Source organism: Trichoderma ghanense, assembly GCF_004382785.1.
Source record: "Trichoderma ghanense strain CCMA-1212 chromosome Unknown scaffold_17, whole genome shotgun sequence".
Taxonomy (NCBI): domain Eukaryota; kingdom Fungi; phylum Ascomycota; class Sordariomycetes; order Hypocreales; family Hypocreaceae; genus Trichoderma; species Trichoderma ghanense.
In genome coordinates this window covers 252519-270926 of record NW_027395680.1, presented here as the reverse complement: position 1 = coordinate 270926, position 18408 = coordinate 252519, and the positions used below count along the sequence as shown (strand labels likewise).

The 18408-nt window shown below is 55.9% G+C and overlaps 6 protein-coding genes across 6 annotated transcripts; 3 read left to right on the top strand and 3 right to left on the bottom strand.

Annotated features, from left to right (window-relative positions):
* Positions 1 to 144: 144 nt before the first annotated feature.
* Positions 145 to 2970, bottom strand: CCMA1212_009539 (uncharacterized protein; the record flags this gene model as incomplete). The annotated part of the gene is made up of 3 exons (XM_073706618.1): positions 145 to 1992; positions 2089 to 2936; positions 2964 to 2970. 3 exons carry the CDS (start codon positions 2968 to 2970, stop codon positions 145 to 147), a joined length of 2703 nt encoding a protein of 900 aa, XP_073554942.1.
* Positions 2971 to 3444: 474 nt separating this feature from the next.
* On the bottom strand, positions 3445 to 5283 carry CCMA1212_009538 (uncharacterized protein; the record flags this gene model as incomplete). The annotated part of the gene is made up of 2 exons (XM_073706617.1): positions 3445 to 4669; positions 4736 to 5283. The coding sequence occupies 2 exons, from the start codon at positions 5281 to 5283 to the stop codon at positions 3445 to 3447; spliced, it is 1773 nt and encodes a 590-aa protein (XP_073554943.1).
* A 416-nt stretch (positions 5284 to 5699) lies between these two features.
* On the bottom strand, positions 5700 to 6342 carry CCMA1212_009537 (uncharacterized protein; the record flags this gene model as incomplete). Its single annotated transcript, XM_073706616.1, has 2 exons — positions 5700 to 6083; positions 6313 to 6342. 2 exons carry the CDS (start codon positions 6340 to 6342, stop codon positions 5700 to 5702), a joined length of 414 nt encoding a protein of 137 aa, XP_073554948.1.
* Positions 6343 to 8507: 2165 nt separating this feature from the next.
* CCMA1212_009535 (DNA damage-responsive transcriptional repressor RPH1) lies at positions 8508 to 13119 on the top strand (the record flags this gene model as incomplete). The annotated part of the gene is made up of 3 exons (XM_073706615.1): positions 8508 to 8840; positions 8939 to 11871; positions 11958 to 13119. The coding sequence occupies 3 exons, from the start codon at positions 8508 to 8510 to the stop codon at positions 13117 to 13119; spliced, it is 4428 nt and encodes a 1475-aa protein (XP_073554949.1).
* A 1122-nt stretch (positions 13120 to 14241) lies between these two features.
* On the top strand, positions 14242 to 15379 carry CCMA1212_009534 (Serine/threonine-protein kinase Nek4; the record flags this gene model as incomplete). The annotated part of the gene is made up of 2 exons (XM_073706614.1): positions 14242 to 14568; positions 14660 to 15379. The coding sequence occupies 2 exons, from the start codon at positions 14242 to 14244 to the stop codon at positions 15377 to 15379; spliced, it is 1047 nt and encodes a 348-aa protein (XP_073554950.1).
* Positions 15380 to 16069: 690 nt separating this feature from the next.
* On the top strand, positions 16070 to 17866 carry CCMA1212_009533 (uncharacterized protein; the record flags this gene model as incomplete). Its single annotated transcript, XM_073706613.1, has 6 exons — positions 16070 to 16245; positions 16366 to 16625; positions 16723 to 16795; positions 16849 to 17018; positions 17090 to 17305; positions 17373 to 17866. 6 exons carry the CDS (start codon positions 16070 to 16072, stop codon positions 17864 to 17866), a joined length of 1389 nt encoding a protein of 462 aa, XP_073554944.1.
* Positions 17867 to 18408: the final 542 nt, after the last annotated feature.

Sequence of the window (18408 nt, the reverse complement as noted above, 5' to 3'; positions counted from 1 at the left end):
GCAAGCCCCAAGCCGCGCCACGAGTTTCAGTCTTGCTTGGTTCACCTCTCTCATATGCCCACACGAACTTGTCATCACATTGCCTTAGGGTACCTATATGTAGTCTCCCCCCTCCCCCCCCCTAACCTTCATCCATCCATCCGTCTACCGTATCGAAAACACCTCCTCCCTCCCCCCATCCTCAACCCCAACCCATCCCTCCCCATCCATAAGCCCATGCACATAACACTCTCCCACAAGAACCCAACCACCGCCGCTCGCAGCGTCATCATCATCCTTTAACTCGCGCAGCAAAAACGGCGTCTTCCCGCCGCGCAGAATAACCACCACGTCACCCTCCTGAAGGGCGTCCGGGCCAAGCACAAAGTACCCTCCACGAGTAACCGCGAAGCGGCGGTAGCGCGTGATGAGGGTCGCTTCGTGGCTCCATTTGAAGGGGTCGCCGGTGAGGGAGAGGGCGTGGATGGATGGGGAGATGGGGGTTTGCTGGGAGGAGGAGGAGGAGGAGGAGGAGAGGGAGTTTGCTTTTTCGTAGAAGGCGGACATCAGGGTGCTGCTTCTGTCATTATTTGTAGTGTTATTGTTGTTGTCGGAGTTGGAGTTGTTAGGGGTAGGGGAGGGCGAAGTGCTGCGTTGCGTGGGAAAGGAAGGAAATGTCCGGGAGGGCGATAAATGGGGCGAAGGGGACGGCGATGGGGAAGGGATCGCGTAGCGGACGAGGTAAGCCGCTCCGCTGGCGAGCCATTCGTTGGGAGAGACGGATGAATAGGGCCGCGAGCGGTCCATGCCTGTGCAGGCGTTGGTGAGGGTCTGGATGAGGGCGAAGAAGGCGGATTTGCTGTGGTCTTGCTCCGACTCAGGGGCAGTGGTGGTAGAGGTTGACGTCGAGCGCGAAGGGGATCGGCCTGGAGTGGGAGATGGCGACGACGAAGAAGCGGCGGCGGCTTTGAGGAAAGGGGGGTATATGCGGGACAGCGTAAACGTCTGGAAGCCGCAGATTTGCTTCCAGAGGACTTCCATGGGGTGTGTCCGGGGGCCGTATTGATATTGATCGCTTTGGCTGTTTCGGCGCTGGTTCATGGTTCGGCTATGCTGGTGATAAATGCTGCTGCCGCCTCTCGCCGTGTCTCTACCCCCGGGGACACTGCTGCTGCTGCTGTTGCTCCCAGTGCTAGGCGTACGCCCATGGCTCTGCGGCCGAAGTCGAGGAGGCCCGCGATCACCGCCCTGCTGCTGCTGCTGCTGCTTCTTCTTCCACGACTTCCTCCTCGGCCCCTGATCGTCCTGCCGGACCTGAAACGCCGTCCCGTAAATCGTCCACGAATGCCGCTCCACAACATCGACCCTTACGCCCCGGATATGCAGCACCCTCTTCTCCTCATCAATCCTCAGCTCCGGCTTCGTATCCCCGGCCGCCCGGTGCGGCACCGCCGGCGATCCCAGGATATGCATCGGCAGGTCCCGCCAGTCAGGCACCCACGACGGCAGATCCAGCTCGCGCTCGTTCCCCGGCGCCCGTCTCTTGTTGCTCGGCCGGCAGTGGTGCGTCGCCGACAGCATGATGAGGTCGTCTGCGCCCCTGAGCCCCCGCACCGCGACGTCAAAGTAGACCTCCTCGACGCTCTTGGAGTAGTCCGCCACCAGGCCCCGGAGGTCGGCGCTGCTGCTCTTGGTGAGGGAGAAGTGGCCCAGGAAGGCGTACACGTGGTCGCGCGGGTCCTGCGCCAGGAGGTGCCGCGCGCGGTGCAGCTCGTAGGCGAAGTTGCCCCTGTTGTGGAACTGGTCGTACGCCTCGGCGGGCTCGACGAAGCGCTGGTGCAGGTACCGGATGTTGGAGGTGCCGATGAAGAAGCGCGTCCGCAGGTGGTGGTAGCGCTCGTTGAGGACGCCCGCGACGAAGGAGAGCGTGGCCCAGTCCATCTCCGTGTCGCCCCAGTAGAGCGTTGCCGGGGCTGTGGTTCCGATCTCTTGGACGATCCATATCCGGTGGAACTTCAGTCTTCAGTGTCAGACGACGTTGATGAATCTAGAAACGAATGGTCGTGGTGTATCAACAAAGGGGGGGGGTGGTATATCGGATATACTCACCCACGGCAACTTGGTCAGCTTCGCCAGGGGAACCCATCTCTCCGCGCTCTGCATCGCCAGATGCTCCTCATGCGCAATCTTGAACGCCTCATGCGCCTCGTCGTCCCTAAACACGCCATCCAGATGATGCACCATCCGCACCGCGTCCGCCGCAACTCCATCCACGTCCCTCCCCAGCCACACGAGCACCTTGCTCGCGTTCTTGTACACGGCATTCATGAGCTTCACCTGCTGGCTGCGCTCCGCCACGTCGTCCTGGTTGATGCATATCTGGTCCGCCCACAGCCGCCGCGCCCGGCCCGGCAGCCGAACCCTCACCAGCGCATCATGGATGCTCTGCGTCAGGGGCAGGACGGCGCCGTCGCAGAGCAGCGTGAAGAGCCGGTCGCTCGTGCCCCAGACGTACGAGATTGCTTCGTAAGGCGGCAGCTGGGCGACATCGGCCGGATCGAGGCTTCCGGGCTGGAGACTCCCGATTAAGGGGTCGGAGCCGGCGCCGGGCTGCAGGATGAGGAACCGGACGGACTTGGGCTCTCTGATGGGCTTGTAGACGTATCGCTGGTCGTCGGGGATGTGGATGGACCGTCTGGGGCGATGGGGCAGGGGTTTGGTATCCATGAAGGATGATCTACTGGATTGGAAGCCACGGCGGCGCTTGACGGGCTTCTTTGCGTGACGCGAGAAGAGAGCCTGGAGCTGCGATGCTGCTGCGCGTAGTCTCAGCTTCAAGCGGAAGCTGTAAAGAACCCAGGAGTCCTCCAAATCACGGCGGCTCCTGAGATTGAGGCGGATACCACGCCAAGTTCGTAACGCAAATGGGACGGATCGACTGCTGCTGCCCTTGTTCCCTGTAACCGCAACCTTTGAAGGAAGACGGCGCATGTTGCAACTCGAAGCATCGAGAGATGATCCAGCAGGAGGCGATCCATCGTCTGGCAGGCATCAGTAGTGCGGCGCTATATGTACGGAGGTGGAGAGCGGATTCCGTCCAACAGCGTCTCTGCTGCAGCTGCATGTCATGCCGCTTGACTCACTCAGGCGCTGATCCTGGTTGCATTCTAACATGTGTTCTCGTCCTTGAAGAGTTAGGCATGGTTCGTTGATGCACGATGATAACTCACAAAAGGCGCGCGAAGAGTAGGGGAATCAAGTCTTGTTGATTGTGAGACGGCATAAATGTTGGAAGCAGGTAAGTCCTTGTTGAGGAGAGAGTAACAAGAAAAACAACAAGAGTACACCCCAAATCAAGATTCCTGTCCTGGCTATCGCGTCATCACCTCACGGTCCGTACAGGCACTGAAAGAACCGGTTGGGGGCAATGGGGTATCCAGTCTCACAGCTTTTCATCGCATGGCTTTAGACGGTCTCGCGGATTCTCACTGGCTCCGCCGTCACCATGTTAATCTCATCATCGTCCTCAGACCGCCGCAGATACGGTTCTCCCCCCGTCACCACGGCGCCGCTTGCTGTTGGCGGCCCGTCCTTCAACTCCCAGCTGCCTGTCCTCTCGTGCTCCTTTCCACGCTTCGTAACCGCAATATCAGCGTCGCTGGCCATCTTGCCTGATCCTTTGAAGCCACCCGGGGAAGCACTGCGCACGCTGGGCTTTGGTGTACGCCTTCTAAAAGTGCACACGCCAAAGAGGTAGAGGGCGAGTGCGAGGAGGCCAGTAACGGCGAGAGTCACCATGGCGCCGATGACACCAGCAACAGGCGCACTGAGAGATGACTTCTTTGACGGATAGGAAGGATCAGAGCCAGAGACGGAGGACGTCGATCTTGCGTCGCACCATGAGGCAAAAATGGCCCGACAAGAGCTGCACCACTGTGAAGAGTCTTGGGAGAAGCGCTGAAGCTGGCCCAAGAAGGTCGTGAAAGGCATGACTCGGCTGTCGGAGCCGTTGGAAGACAAAGGGTAGACGGAAAACGGCTCACCAACATCGGCATTGGCTCGATACGCGAACCGAACCATGAACTCCTGGGGCGCCGGAAGTGCGGAGGGGTCACCGGAGTGATGGCCGAGCAGCTCGATGATCATGGCCGATCCGGGCTCCGGAAGAGTGGAGAACGGCCCAGAGAGCAGATTAGATCCAGAGTAGAGCCCCATGAGGGAGAAGAAGGCCATCATGGGCTCAAAGGAGCCGAACATGAGCGTGAGTTTGCTGCCGTCACTTCCTATGGTAGCACCGCTGAGCGAGCTCGCAATCTGCATGCCAAGCGTCTGGCCGGCGACGGTGGTGATGTTGTTGTAAGTGTAGTTTGGGACGCCGCTCAGGCTGTCTCCGTTCATGGCCCGCTCCAGTTCGAAAGCGTTGGCCTTGAGCACACCCACCGTTGTGTTGGCGAATCCCAACCCGCTATTGACTGTTTTGTTGTGAGTATTCATATAGCTGACATACTCGTAAATGTTGTAGGCGTTCCAGTAGTTGATCGCGCCCTGGGGGATAGTGCCGTTGAGGGGAGGCGTGGCAAAGAGGGACCTGTAGAGGCTCTCGGTTGACCTGAAGCGGCCCAAGGGATCGGTTTGCTTCATGACATTGACATTGGTGTCCCAGGCCCAGCAACCGACGGTGCCTTGGATGCTTTGTGTCAAGCGGCGAGTCAGCATACACGATGCAGATGAAGAACACACGGAGTGAGCTACTCACGCTACTGATGCCGAGTCTGACAAGGATAGAGTCTCGATGTTGGGATATTGGTATCCCCCAAGGGGGTACTCGACTGGATCGGAGTCAGTCACAACATCTTCCGCCATCTGTGAACCACCGGCAAAGCTGTTGAATGAGTTTTCTGTAGGGGGGTACAGGCCCTGGAGAAAGGCCATGGCGCCTCCAGCAACCCACTCGTCTGTCTGCGACAGGACGGTGAGCTGGTTGTTGCTGATGGCATCTCTGGCTATGCCTTGAATCGTCGTGTTCTCCGTTGTATTTGAGAGCAGGGTTGAATTGGCAGTGCCCAAGTACCGATTGCGAAAAGCGCTCCCCTGCCTCCACAATTGCCGGGCTCCCATTGGGGTGAGGACGCTTTCCAGGCCCCCAAGAGTCGGAGTCTTTTCGCCATGATTGATGTATGCAACAACTGCCCAGACTTTGGTGTCGAGAGGCTCATTGGACTGCGCCAGGGTGCCGAGACTCAGCACCGCTATCGACAGCAAGACGGAGAGCCGCCATAGGCTCTGCATTGGAGCGGATGGCATGCTGCCGTGAAGTGAAAAGGACTGCTGTTTATAGGCCGTATGCTCTAGGGCTAGTAGACGTGAAGCCTGCTGGGATAGGGCTCTCAGTCGAAGCTGAACTGACCCAAGGCTAGAAGAGACTGCTCCTGAGGCCAGAGGTTATGCGCTCGCGGTGAAGGGTGATGGAGGTGAGGAGCAGTCATATCGAGCAGAGCACATGTTGAAAGCAAGAAACCCCAACCCAGAGAAGCCGTCAAATCCGGCCGCGGGAGAGCTTGGACTCCAGTTCAATGCATCATCCGTCCCACCGAGCTGGTCAGCCACCCATCGAATGGTGTAGTAAGAATCTCCAGGGCGCCCAGCAAAGCAGCGAGACACGGCTGTGAGCAGCTTGTCAAACCCGCATCAAGCTACCTTTCCGTTGTTGGAGCTCCGCATCAAACAAGCTTAGAGCTGGAGCAAAGCACGACACCCTCAACCATTAGACCAGCGAATCCCAGCGCGCTCCAGGCGGCCTCGTCTGGCCGTTTTGGCGGGTGGCTGATCCCGTTGCATTCTGACGGAGGGATTCGAAGCGTGGATGGAGGTTTCGAGGAGGGGCGGGCCTCGGATGAGGAGAGGAAGGCGTCGCCCAAAGTCAATGCCAAAGTGTTGTCTCTGTTCATCTCCGTGCTTCGGCCATGCTGGATGCGCGCAAGTTGACGGCTCTTGGCTTGGAGAATCGAATGTTGCTTGGACGTTTGCGGCCAAGCTCGAGCGTTTGTGGAAGAAAGGTTCGACTTTGACGCGCCAATGACGACTCGGAAGGTGTGGAAGATGTACTTTGGATTTGTAGCCCAGGATGACGTCGGAATTGGACAGCGATATATTCGATGAAACGGGAGGCATCTAAGCGCTAATACATCGATTGTTTGTAGAGCTGTAGGAGTTTGATTTACGATGTAAATGTTGTGTCGGAATCACATGTCCGAGGTTCGTCTGTGTTCATGTTCGTCATCTTCTTTGTTGGTGTGCATGCGAGGTGGTGTAAGTCAGCGATAATCTATCTACCTTGCGGATGTTGGGCGCGGAGATAAGCATTACTGCTTCATTGTTTCATGTGTCATTTCACTACTACCCACCTGCCGAAATAATCAATCATGAACTGAGACATAGAGCACAGCGTTTTACTAAGCTCTGGAAATAGTTCATCGAACAAACTGTGTCATCTGCGCATCTCGTATCACGTATGGCGGCGCCGACCAGCCAGCCTCCAGAAGACGACACGAACCCCGCTTGTCTTAACCCCTCACTTAGCCTTCATAATGCAGGATAAGGCTGCCTCCACCATGACCCATGGGAAGCGGATCACCGCTTCAACGGTTCCATGGTCTAACGGTTATGACTGCGGATTCTGATTCCGCCAGCGAGGGTTCGACTCCCTCTGGAACCTATTTTTTGCAATTTTTCTCGGGTGATTCTCTTTTGTTTCGTCCCGCCGCTTGGAATTGGATGACTGGTGATATTTCCATGATGGCACAGCTTGTGCCTTTCAACTTGGTTGTACTATGGCGATTGGTGCTGAGCGACTGCTACAAGCAATTCGGAGACAGGGCTACCTGTAGCAGATTTCTCTTTTTTCTTTTTGTTGGTGCTGTGCTGTATTCAGGTATTTCCCGTTAGCTGTCTTTCCAGCTTCCTAATCATTCATTCGTTCTTCTCCCTTACTCTTCCTCTAGTGTCTAGCTACCTACCCTACATGTCTGCATTAGCCACGCACAGGTCCTCGGCGCAATTAATGCGTGTTGGGTTTGTTGAGCGGTCTTCAGGCAACAAATTCTGTGAAGAATTGCACATGCTCATCAAGGCATTCTGTGGATGTGGTGCCTACAGAATTCGAAGCACGCTCTCTGAGATTATCACCGCGTGAGTGGAGAGCTTCTGCAGCATCGACAGACATCATGTTTGACGCTTATTGTACTGATCAGCACGCATCTCGACAATTGCAACCAAGATTCTAGGCCAGATCTGAACTGAATCTTATCAATCTCTACCTTATGTTCTAGATTCAGGCAAGCGTAAAATGTGCTTTGCCTCAGGCAGCACCTCAAAGGCAACTCGTAGGCAACGCCGTGTGAGGCTGAAGCTGGTGGCGGTTTGCCATCATTTCCCTCCCTTGCTTGCCTTCAATGTCGCAGTCCGCATGTGTGCCTGATTTCGTGTTGCCAGGATCCGGCCTTGCTGCTACCTCCCGAGTCCTGAGCTGAAGGTAGCTGTGACGGAGCCTGAAAGAGCACGACTACTACCTACTCATCTACGGATTCTCACGCATGTATTAATTTGTCTCTTCATCTGGGACAAATACCCCATATTGAATGTCTTTCGCACTTTGGCCTCTGTATCCAAGACGACATCGTGCATGACTGCAACACAAGCGCTCAGTCTCATCAACTTTTCCGTTTGTGTGGAGCAGATGCGGATCCACAGCCTAAGCCGCGTTTGGCCTTTCCCTTGCATTAGAGGCGCGAAGCAATTCGATTCAGCTGATCAGAGGAGGCAAAGCGGCCGCCAGCCACGTGCAGAGAAGAAGAGATCTGTATTTTGCTGCAAACCAAGAAGGAATGGCTGGGAAACAGGGAGAGAAGAGAAATGGAACTCTGAAGCCGTAGAATAAAGGTAGAGATGGTTAGTGGAGATGTCTAAACACGAAGAAAAAAACAAGGAAAATAGCCGATGGATGCCCAGAGGCACAGACGAGCTCAACCCAACTTCCAGGTTCGCCTCCGGCACATCCCTGCTCCAGTGCATGCATAGCGCTGCACCTCGCTTCGTCCAGCGCTTGGAATGGCCTGACGCTCGCGAGTGGTGAGCCCACTGGCCGCTGACGCCTACTGCGAGGTACAAAATACAGCGTCGAAGCCATCAAGTTTTAGCGATCGCGCCCCAGAGAGGCTCTAGTCGTCCGGCAGCCGCAATATCTCCGCACCGTACGGAGTAACCCCTACGGGCTTGAGTTCCAGCGGACGCAACTCCCTGTCTGTCGCACGGCTCCAAGCACACTTGAGCACAAGCACCGCATCTCGCACACCCACACCCGAGCATATTGACTCTGTACGATTCGAGCACGTCGCGCGCCTTGCGAAACCCCCGGGCTAATAAAAAAAAATTAAGAGCGAGAGAACTACGAAATCCTTCCGCCTGGTCGCATCGTCCCCATTTGCCGCTCGATGGCCCAGCCGCATGCTGCGTGCTGAAATCGTCCCGCCATGTCAGACGACGCCATCGCAGAGACGTCCGAGGCGCTGAAGGAGCAGCAGCAGCGGGAACAGCAGCAGGCCGACGACCACACCGCGTCGGCCAAACAGCCCGCCTTCTTGCACTCGCCGCCCGATAGCAACGATGCCGGCAAGTCGGAGTCGAGCGACTCGGAGCTGAGCGACCTGGACGACGAGCCGCCGCTGGAGGATGCGCCGGCGCTCCCCCCGGATCTCGGCGCTCAGTTCGACGACATTGGCGATGTCGTGCCGGACCATTGGTCGTCTGGCAACGTGCCTGTCTTCCGGCCGACCATGGATCAGTTCAGAGACTTCCGCCGCTTCGTATGTCGCCTCCCACTCGGGCTTCCATCGCCTCTGTCTTTGTTGTCGTCTCCCGTCCGTCTGCTTGCCCGCTAACCACTGATCCTCGCACCAAACAGATGACAAAGGTCGACAGCTATGGAATGAAGTCTGGTATCATCAAGGTCATCCCGCCGGCCGAGTGGCTGGATGCACAGCCACCCCTCGACGATCTCGTAAAGCAGATCCGAGTCCGCGAGCCAATCAAGCAGGACATCATGGGGTCCAACGGCACTTACCGCCAAGTCAACATCCTCCATGGACGATCCTACAACGTCCCGCAATGGAGGCAGCTTTGCGAGCAGAGCGAGCATCAGCCCCCCGCCAGGCGTGGAGAGAGACGGGCCAATGCGGACAAGCCCAAGCCCGCGAGGCGCCCTGTTGCTCCCAAGCCTGCCAACACTACAGCCACCACTACCACCCCGAGGACGCGCGGAAGAGGACGGCCTCCCAAGAACAGGGGAAGGCAAAGGAAGAATGAGGAGAGCAGGCCTATGACGCCTGTCTCGCCAAGGGTCGAGGCCGAAGGCGCAGAAGATGAAGTGGTGGACTCCATCGAGAAGGAGCTGGGCACCGAGATGGACGACGAGGACGATCCTCAACCGACTGTTCGAAGAATGGGTGGTGTTCGGCCTGCCAAACCAAAGATCCAGTCCACTTCGGCGCGCCGCAAGTACAGTCGCCGAGAAGGCTCTGCAGTTATCGACGAGGCTGCGTTCAAGGATTTCGACTACCGAATGGACATTTCCGAGTACACGCCTGAGCGATGCGAAGAATTGGAGCGTGTGTATTGGAAGACCCTGACATATGCACAGCCGCTGTACGGCGCCGATCTGATGGGCACGCTCTTTGACGAGAGGACCGAAATCTGGAACCTGAACAAGCTGCCAAACCTCCTGGATGTCCTTGGTACAAAGGTTCCCGGCGTCAACACGGCATACCTGTACCTCGGCATGTGGAAAGCAACCTTTGCGTGGCACCTTGAGGATGTCGATCTCTACAGCATCAACTACCTGCATTTTGGCGCTCCAAAGCAGTGGTACAGCATTTCACAGGCCGACGCTCGCAAGTTCGAGAATGCCATGAAGAGCATTTGGCCCGCCGATGCCAAGGCCTGCGACCAGTTTCTCCGACACAAGGCTTTCCTCATTTCGCCGCAACACTTGCAGCAGAACTACGGCATCAAGGTCAACAAGGTCGTTTCGTACCCCGGCGAATTCGTCGTCACCTATCCCTACGGATACCATTCCGGCTACAATCTGGGATACAACTGCGCCGAAGCCGTCAACTTTGCTCTCGACTCCTGGCTCGAAATGGGCAAGATTGCCAAGAAGTGCGAATGCGCTCAAGCCCAAGACAGCGTATGGGTCAACGTCTACGAGATCGAACGGAAACTGCGAGGAGAGGAGACCGAATACGAAGAGACAGAGGACGATGAGGATGACGAAGACGAAGACGAAGACGATGAACTATCCGGGCTTCCCACTCCTCCTGCGGGCCACGCTGTCAAGTTCAAGGACGCGAGCCGCAAGAGGAAGCGCGGCCGGGCGGATAAGGGGGCCAAGGTCAAGGTCAAGAAGATCAGGTTGCGACTCAAGGTCAAGGCCGAGCCGCCCTGTTGCCTGTGTCCCAACGACGTCCCGAACCTGGAATTCCTGCCAACCGACGACGGCAGAAAGGCCCATCGCCTGTGCGCCCTCTACATCCCCGAGACATACATCGATACGGTGGATGGAAAGGAGATCGTCTCCAATGTTGACGCCGTGCACAAGGATCGTCTGGATCTCAAATGCCTCTTCTGTCGATCGAAGCGCGGGGCTTGTTTCCAGTGTTCTCAGAAGAAATGCGCGAGAGCATATCACGCGACATGCGCTGCAGCCGCGGGAGTGTTCACTGAGGAGCAAGAGGTTCCCGTCTTTGGTGAAGACGGGACGGAGTACAAAGAGCAGGCTTTCGAATTCAGCTGCCGCTTCCACCGTACCAAGCGCGATAAGAAGCTGGACGGTGAGGCTTTGGAAGAAGACGCCCGTATCCTGAAGGCCGCGGAGGTTCTTCGGAAGGGAGACATCTGCCAGCTGCAATATCACAAGGGCGACATATTCGCCGGCATGGTGGTTGAGAACAGGCCAGATGAGCGCATGCTCCTCGTCGACGTTGTTCCACATGGCGACCGAGTAGAGGTCGAATGGAAGTGGCTGTTGCTCCCAGACCCAACTGACTTCCACCTCCCCAAGGCGTCGGCAAACGCCATCCCGCTCCCGTCTTCACAGAAGGCAAAGGACAAGCTCAACGCCAAGCGCCACCAGGGCGATGACAAGCCGCGAAAGGGCGATGCGTTCATCGAGGGAGACTACACTTGGGCGGAGTTTCACACCAACGAAGCCGCCAACAAGCAGCTGGTCAAGGTCGATTTTAGCAAACAAGACCAGATCTGGTATTATCTCGGGAAGAACTCGACCGACGCCAAAGCGCAGTACACCGAAGACCCAACAGAACCACGGCACAACCCCAAGGGCAACTTCTTGGACACGCTTCCGAAGCCCCCCAAGCCAGTGCCTGTGCGCCAAACATATCAGCAGAGGGCCTACGGATTATCCGGCCCGTACAATCACCCGGGTGCCTATGCAGGTCAAACGACGATGCCGATGAATGCCACTGGCATGGAGAGGCCATACGTCTACCAGCCGAGAGCCCCTGTGGGATACAACCACCCACTTCCCGGCACATACTCCTTCCAAGGGACAACGACCGCTCCTCCCACCTTCCAGCAGTATCAACCATACACTGTCCAGCGGTTTGACCCCGTCACCGGGCCAAAGGAGATGCATCGAGCTCACGCGCCGGCGCCTGCGCCTCCTCCTCCTCCTCCGCAGCCACATCCACAAGCTTTCCCGACGACCTGGGCGGCTGGGCCTCCAGGAGCTCACCCAAGCCATAGGGGTGTTCCATCCACACATAACTCGCAGCAATACAGCAAGCCCACTTGGCAGGTTCATTCCTCGGTGTATCAGAAGTATCCTTTCTTTCAAGTTAACCACAACAGGCAAGTTCTTTCGGGTCCTCGCTGCTTGATGATCATTGCTAACTATGACTTAACAGAGAGGCAACCAGATACCGAACACCCTATATGCCATGGGGAGGGTTCACCAACGGCTACGAAGGCGATCTGAGAGCACACCTGCTAGCGAATCGACACGACGTCCTCCGGCGGGCGTCTTCGACGGCAATGCCACCAGGCGGCTCTTCGGGGCCGTACCAGACGCAGACTCCTGCGGCTGTACCATACAGTGCCCCGGCGGTCCCGACAGCACAGCAGTCAAGGCCGCCGGCGCAGCAGTCGAACTCAGGGCTCTCTGCGCCAATCCTCGGAACTGCCAGCCACCAGTACCATCCGGCGATCAAAGCACAGTACAGGAATCTGACCCAGCAGCAGCCGGCCCAGCAACAGCCGAGCCAGCAACAGCCCCCCAGTCAGCAGCAGCCTAGCAAGCCCAAGCCAACCCCAGCCCCCAAGTCGTACAAGGTTGGCTTACCCGCAGCCGTCAGTCTTTCGTTGAAATCGACTAAATCCGCAATGCAGGTTCCAGCTAAACAGTCCCCAGTTCCCTTACCAGCAAACTTCCTGGCCGCCATGACCTCGTCTCCCAGTGCTACCGCACCCCCTTCGGCCAAGCACTCGCCTCTTCGACAGGCAAGCCCCGCGGCCGCCTCTCACAACACGAAAGCAGCCGTGGTATCCTCTGCATCACCTTCTCAGGAACCGGGAAACTCCACAGGTCCCACGGCAAAGCCAGCCAAACAAGCTCCAAGGATATCAACAACTCCAGTGCCGCTCCCCAAGTTTGCAATGTCGCACCAGGGAAATGCGGTGGCATCTCCGTCGTCACCCGCTAGAGTTGCAACGCCAAACTTGACGCAGCCTACACCCCCAGCTCCTTTAGCACAGCGGGGCCAAGGCGCCGTTGCGCCCAAGGGGCCGGCAGATGCTCTCCGAAAAGCCGCAACCCCAATCGATGGGACTGCAAATTGTACTGCTCGAAACGCGAATGAAGACAAGGGAACGTCTATTGTCTCGGCGTCAGCTTCTACGACTATACAAGAGGTCAAGGACGATCAGCCCAATCCGTCTCGTGCTACGCAGCCACTATTTCAACATGAACCCGAGGGATTCCCAGATGTTCCGGGTTGCGAATCTATGGAATTCGTCGAACGGATGATGGAGAACTTGAGAAGAGCGTCCCAGCGGCAGCGGACAGGCTGAAAGAGGGTGAAATAAACCCAAGAGGCTTTCTCTAGTATCCGTCCAATCCAAGCAGCGGCGGGTCAATTCCACCGCCTACTTTCGCAAGCATGTACAAACCCTTGTTTCTTTCCTCTTTTCCCACTTTACCTTGGCTCTAGCTCCCACGAGGAGAACTTCTTTTTGGTCAGATACACCATGATTTTTCAAGGTTACGTAACTACGTCTTACGATACGGTCGATGGGAATCAGGGACTCGTTTCCGGACCTGTGCGTCCTTGTTGTTTTTTTCTTCTTCTTCTTCTTTCTTTGCGCGTTTTGAAACTTCGACTGGCGTTGGGAAGAGGAGTACCGGCGAGTGGCACAGAGGGTCATGTAGAGGCAGCGTCTCGCTACCCTCTTAAGGGGCGAGGGAGACCCAATATTTGTTGGCAGTTTGCTTGTTGTGAGGGGAGAGTCACGGCGACATGACGAAATGTATTATTAGGATTATTACACACCTTAGTACCGTGGGTAGTCACACGACAATAAGGGTTCTTGACATGAAGTTGTAAACTCTGGGGGCGGCGTTCTGTCGTAGTTTGGGCTCGGTTCGTCCAATACGTTAAGCTGACTTGAAAGGCGGTAACATGTTGAGCAAGTCTAGAGACCTTCGTTTAGCATACTTATGCCCCTGGACTATTCAGTCAACTCACGCCTTAAGTCTACAGTATTTACTTGACCAGAACTCTGGCCGGCTGTGTGAATATCGGGCAGCTGGCAAGAGGCAGAGCCTGGTCTTCTATCGTGCAGTTGCAACCGTTGCTGATGGAGACGTTGAGTCGGGCGAGAGTCACTGCAGCCCGGGCAGGTATGTGAAGGCCGTCGTCGGCTCTCTACTCTTGCCCTTCTTCTCTCTCCTTTTCTTCTGCACACCAACACACGCACACACGCACACACACACACACACACACTTTTCACTTGTGTTCTATCACCACTGCTGCTACAGCACGGCCTTTTCACTCGCGCATATCCATCTTCCGTGTGCTCGCTTCTTCAATCTCGGGTCCCTTCAAACCCCTCTCACATTATCACCACGCTTCTTTTCCCACTCACTTTGTTTTTCTTCATAGAAACCACCAATCTTGCCGCCATCGAAGCGAGATGCCTTCCCGCAAGGCTCCGCCTCATTCATCCGCCCCGATGAGCCCGTCCGAGCTGTCCCAAGCGAGAGACTCCTGGTCCCGCTCGCCAGACTGGGATCCGCGCGACTGCGGCTACTGGAATAGGGAGGACGAGTCGACCTCGATGGAGAACGTGCTCGAGGTGATACCGGGCAAGTATCTCCGGGGAACAGTCATCGGCCAGGGAGGCTGGTCTACCGTCATCAAGGTGAAGAGGGTGGCGGATGGGAAGCTGTTTGCGGGCAAGAAGTCGCAGACGCCGGAGCAGCTGTACAAGGAGTCGAAGAGGCTCCGAAAGTGGGATCACGTCAGTCGTTTCTCTCCCGAGCAAGCTTTCCGCCATGTCCTATTTCTAGCGGACTGGACTGACACTTGACTATGTGCTCATCATCATCTAGCCGAACATTGTAAAGTTTGTGGAGCTCTACAAGCAGGATTCGGATGAAGAAAACAACCTCGTCATCATGGAGCTTTGCGGAAGAGGAACCTTGCAAATGCGCATCGAATGGTATTTCGAGCCCATGGGCATGTTGGACATCGTGTCCACCATCATCCAAATCGCAGATGCTCTCGTCTACATGCACGGCAAAGGCTTCTTCCACGCAGACATCAAGCCGAGGAACATCTTCATCCGCCGGTTCAACCCAATCAACGTTGCCCTCGGGGACTGCAGTGACTGCAAAGTCCACGGCAAGTATGAGGGCCCGAGAACGGGCACGTCGGACTTCTGGTCGCCTGACATGGTGGCCTACAACCGGCACAGCGGCAAGAGCGACGACATCTGGGCTCTGGGGGTGACTCTGCTCGCGATGATGCGTCAGAAGCCGCAGAAGGACAAGACGGATGCGGGAAAGTTCCAGTACCCTTCGCGATGTGCCAACTATGCACAGGAGCTGATGAGGCTCAATCCCGGCAACGCACTTGTCGACCTCGTCAGCAAGATGCTCGTCAAGAGGACCAGAGAGCGGCCGACGGCCGAGAAGTGCCTCGAGATGGCAACCAAGATTATGCAAGGGCTGAGCGATGATGAGAAGCTGGTTGGAAGCACGGCTGGGCTCGGGCTCACTTCCCCTGAAAAGTACCGCCCTGTCGAGGCGCCTCCCGTCTACCATTGGTAATGGTATCTGGGGGCAAAGCAATTTGATCGGTTCGTTGGTCGCTTGGACGCCTTCAAACGTGGGTTGGATGTTTGTCTTGAGAGTTCGGTGTTCATGATATGATACCCTTAGCAAACGTAGGTCGTTCGTTATGTTGTCGACCTCGAGTTTACTTTAAAACATTCGCTGGATATGGAGGATATGGGACTTTCAGGTCAGACGCATTTGGGCTCGGCAACATTGTTTCGTTTTTCCCTGTTGAGGAGCAGCTGGTATCCAAGCCGCGGTTATCCATTGCTGTAACCATGATAGCTTCAAGCATGCGGTTTTCTCTCAGCCTTGTCGACTGAAGCTTCAGCCTTGTGCGTCTCTGCTCACGAGAATTGACGCCATCGTCTAGATGCTCCCAAGTCCCCCGCAGCGGCTCCTTAGTCAGCCGTCTCTGGGGCTGTTTTCGGCCTGCAATCTACTAATTGATTGAATAGCCGATGTCGCAATCGCTCTTGTTTGCAAAAATATAGAGACGTTGCTTGGGGTCGCTCTGATTCATCGCCTTGCAGTGCAAAGGGCGTAAGAAGGCTCACTTCTCTCGATTCGAGTCTTTGCCTCGGCGTGCGCTTTCGGTTCACAGTGGTAGCGACTGCGATTGCATCACCGACGCTAGTTTGAGAAGAAGCAAAAGAAGCGAGTGCTTTATCTTGTTCTTCTTAGATGTCTTTTTCCGCTCTGCGAACTTTTCCTTCAATTGTATCTACTAGTAGTGCTCTTCGCAGTTCGGTTGCGTTTGCGGGTATCGCGAGAGGAGGCGTCAGGACGTATTCCGCCATGAGTGGGAGTTTGAAGTTGAAGCCTGCGGCGAGGGTGTCGGGGCAGAAGCAGGATGTTTGGTAGGTTTGACTCGAGCATGACGGCGCACTCATATACATGTGCGTATACAAGCACGTTTTATGAAATAAGCTGCCTCAGGAGGCGAATCAAAGTATATTCGAGCTGACATCAGACCCCAGGACCATTGTCAACGAAGCGGCAGCAGCTTCGCCCAAGCAGCCCATTGTCAACATGGGCCAGGGCTTCTTCGGGTACAACCCGCCCAAGTTCATCCTTGACGCGGCCAAGCAGGCGCTGGACCGGGTGGACTGCAACCAGTACTCGCCTACCAAGGGGCGGCCGAGGTTGAAGCAGGCGATTGCGGATGCGTACGCGCCGTTTTGGGGGAGGAAGATCAATCCTGACACGGAGGTGACGATTACGACGGGTGCCAATGAGGGTGAGTTTTAATCTGATTCCTGAAGGATGCTATGTAGGAGGGTGAAATGGGGGAAGATTCGAGGATGCTATTTCTAACGAGGAGGGTGAGCGTGCAGGTATGCTGAGTGCTTTTATGGCTTTTATTGAGCCGGGCGACGAGGTCATCATCTTTGAGCCTTTCTTCGACCAGTATGTGAAACCCCCTCCTGGGATTTCGTTACATGATGCTCAACCAGGGACAGGTACATTAGCAACATTGAGATGCCTGGCGGCAAGATTGTCTATGTGCCCATGCACCCTCCCGCCACGGGAGCCACCGAGACGTCGTCGGCAGCCGACTGGACCATCGACTTTGACGAGCTGGAGAGGGCCATTACCCCCAAGACGAAGATGATTGTTCTCAACACCCCTCGTACGTTTGTCCTGGTCCAACCCTATTGGTATAGCGACGCTGATGTGTTTTTTTTTTTCATGTGACTGTAGACAACCCCGTCGGCAAGGTCTTTTCTCGGGAGGAGCTGCAGAAGATTGGCGACCTGTGTGTCAAGAACGAAATCATCATCCTTTCTGATGAGGTGTACGACCGCCTGTTTTACGTGCCGTTTACGAGAATCTCGACGCTGTCTCCCGAGATTGAGAGGCTTACCCTGACGGTTGGCTCTGCTGGCAAGAACTTTTACGCCACGGGTTGGCGTGTAGGTACGTTGCGATATTTCACCCTCACAGAGGACTTTCTGTATGCTGACCTGATGATGTTTTTTTCTAGGCTGGCTCATGGGCCCCGAACATCTCATCAAGTACGTCTCCGCCGCACACACGCGCATCTGCTACTCGTCCGTCTCGCCCCTCCAAGAGGCCTGCGCCGTCGGCTTCGAAAAGGCCGAGGCCGAGGGCTTCTGGGACGACGCCATCCGGGACATGAAGGGCAAGATGGACCGCTTCAACGAGGTCTGGGACGAGCTCGGCCTGCCGTACTCGGAGCCCGAGGGTGGCTACTTTGTCCTCGTCAACATGGCCAAGGTGCAGCTGCCGGAGGACTACCCCTTCCCGCCGCACGTGGCGAGCCGGCCGCGGGACTTTAAGCTGTCGTGGTTTTTGATCCAGGAGGTTGGCGTTGCTGCCATCCCGCCGACGGAGTTTTATACGGATGAGAATGCGCACATGGCGGAGGATTATCTGCGGTTTGCGGTGTGCAAGGAGGATGCTGTTTTGGAGGAGGCGAAGAATCGGCTGAGGGGGCTGAAGAAGTATATGCAGTAGACCTTTTGAATACCATATACCTATATAGAGGTCGGATCTCAACCTCGCTCAGGGAGTAAGGGACTGTAGGAGCAGGATTGAGTAAACTAGAATTTCCATCTTCACATAGGATCATTCGAATGACATACCAGCATACAGCGCGACGAGCATTTGTATAAGCTTTACTGCCCCTATCGGGACCGTTTCCTCTTCGCCACAGCCGTATTACAGACCACCTGGGCATAGTATTACACCCAAGCGGTTTGCAGAAAAACGGGGAATAGAGCAAACATGAACTCATATTTCTCAACCATGCACACACGAATGCGGCGTCTATCACCAAACAACTATACCCAAATGGTGCTCGCAGTAGTCCAATGTGTGTCTACATTTGATCTGCGGACCCTAATTGTTTTGCAAACCGTTTGACACCATACATGGACTCACCAACACTAGGCACGTCAAACTCTAAAGCACCCCATTATCCGTGCCGTGTGTCCTCAATCATTGAAGCGACTAATAGCCATTAGTCGAAAGACTACGACTGCAATCATCGTCAATCT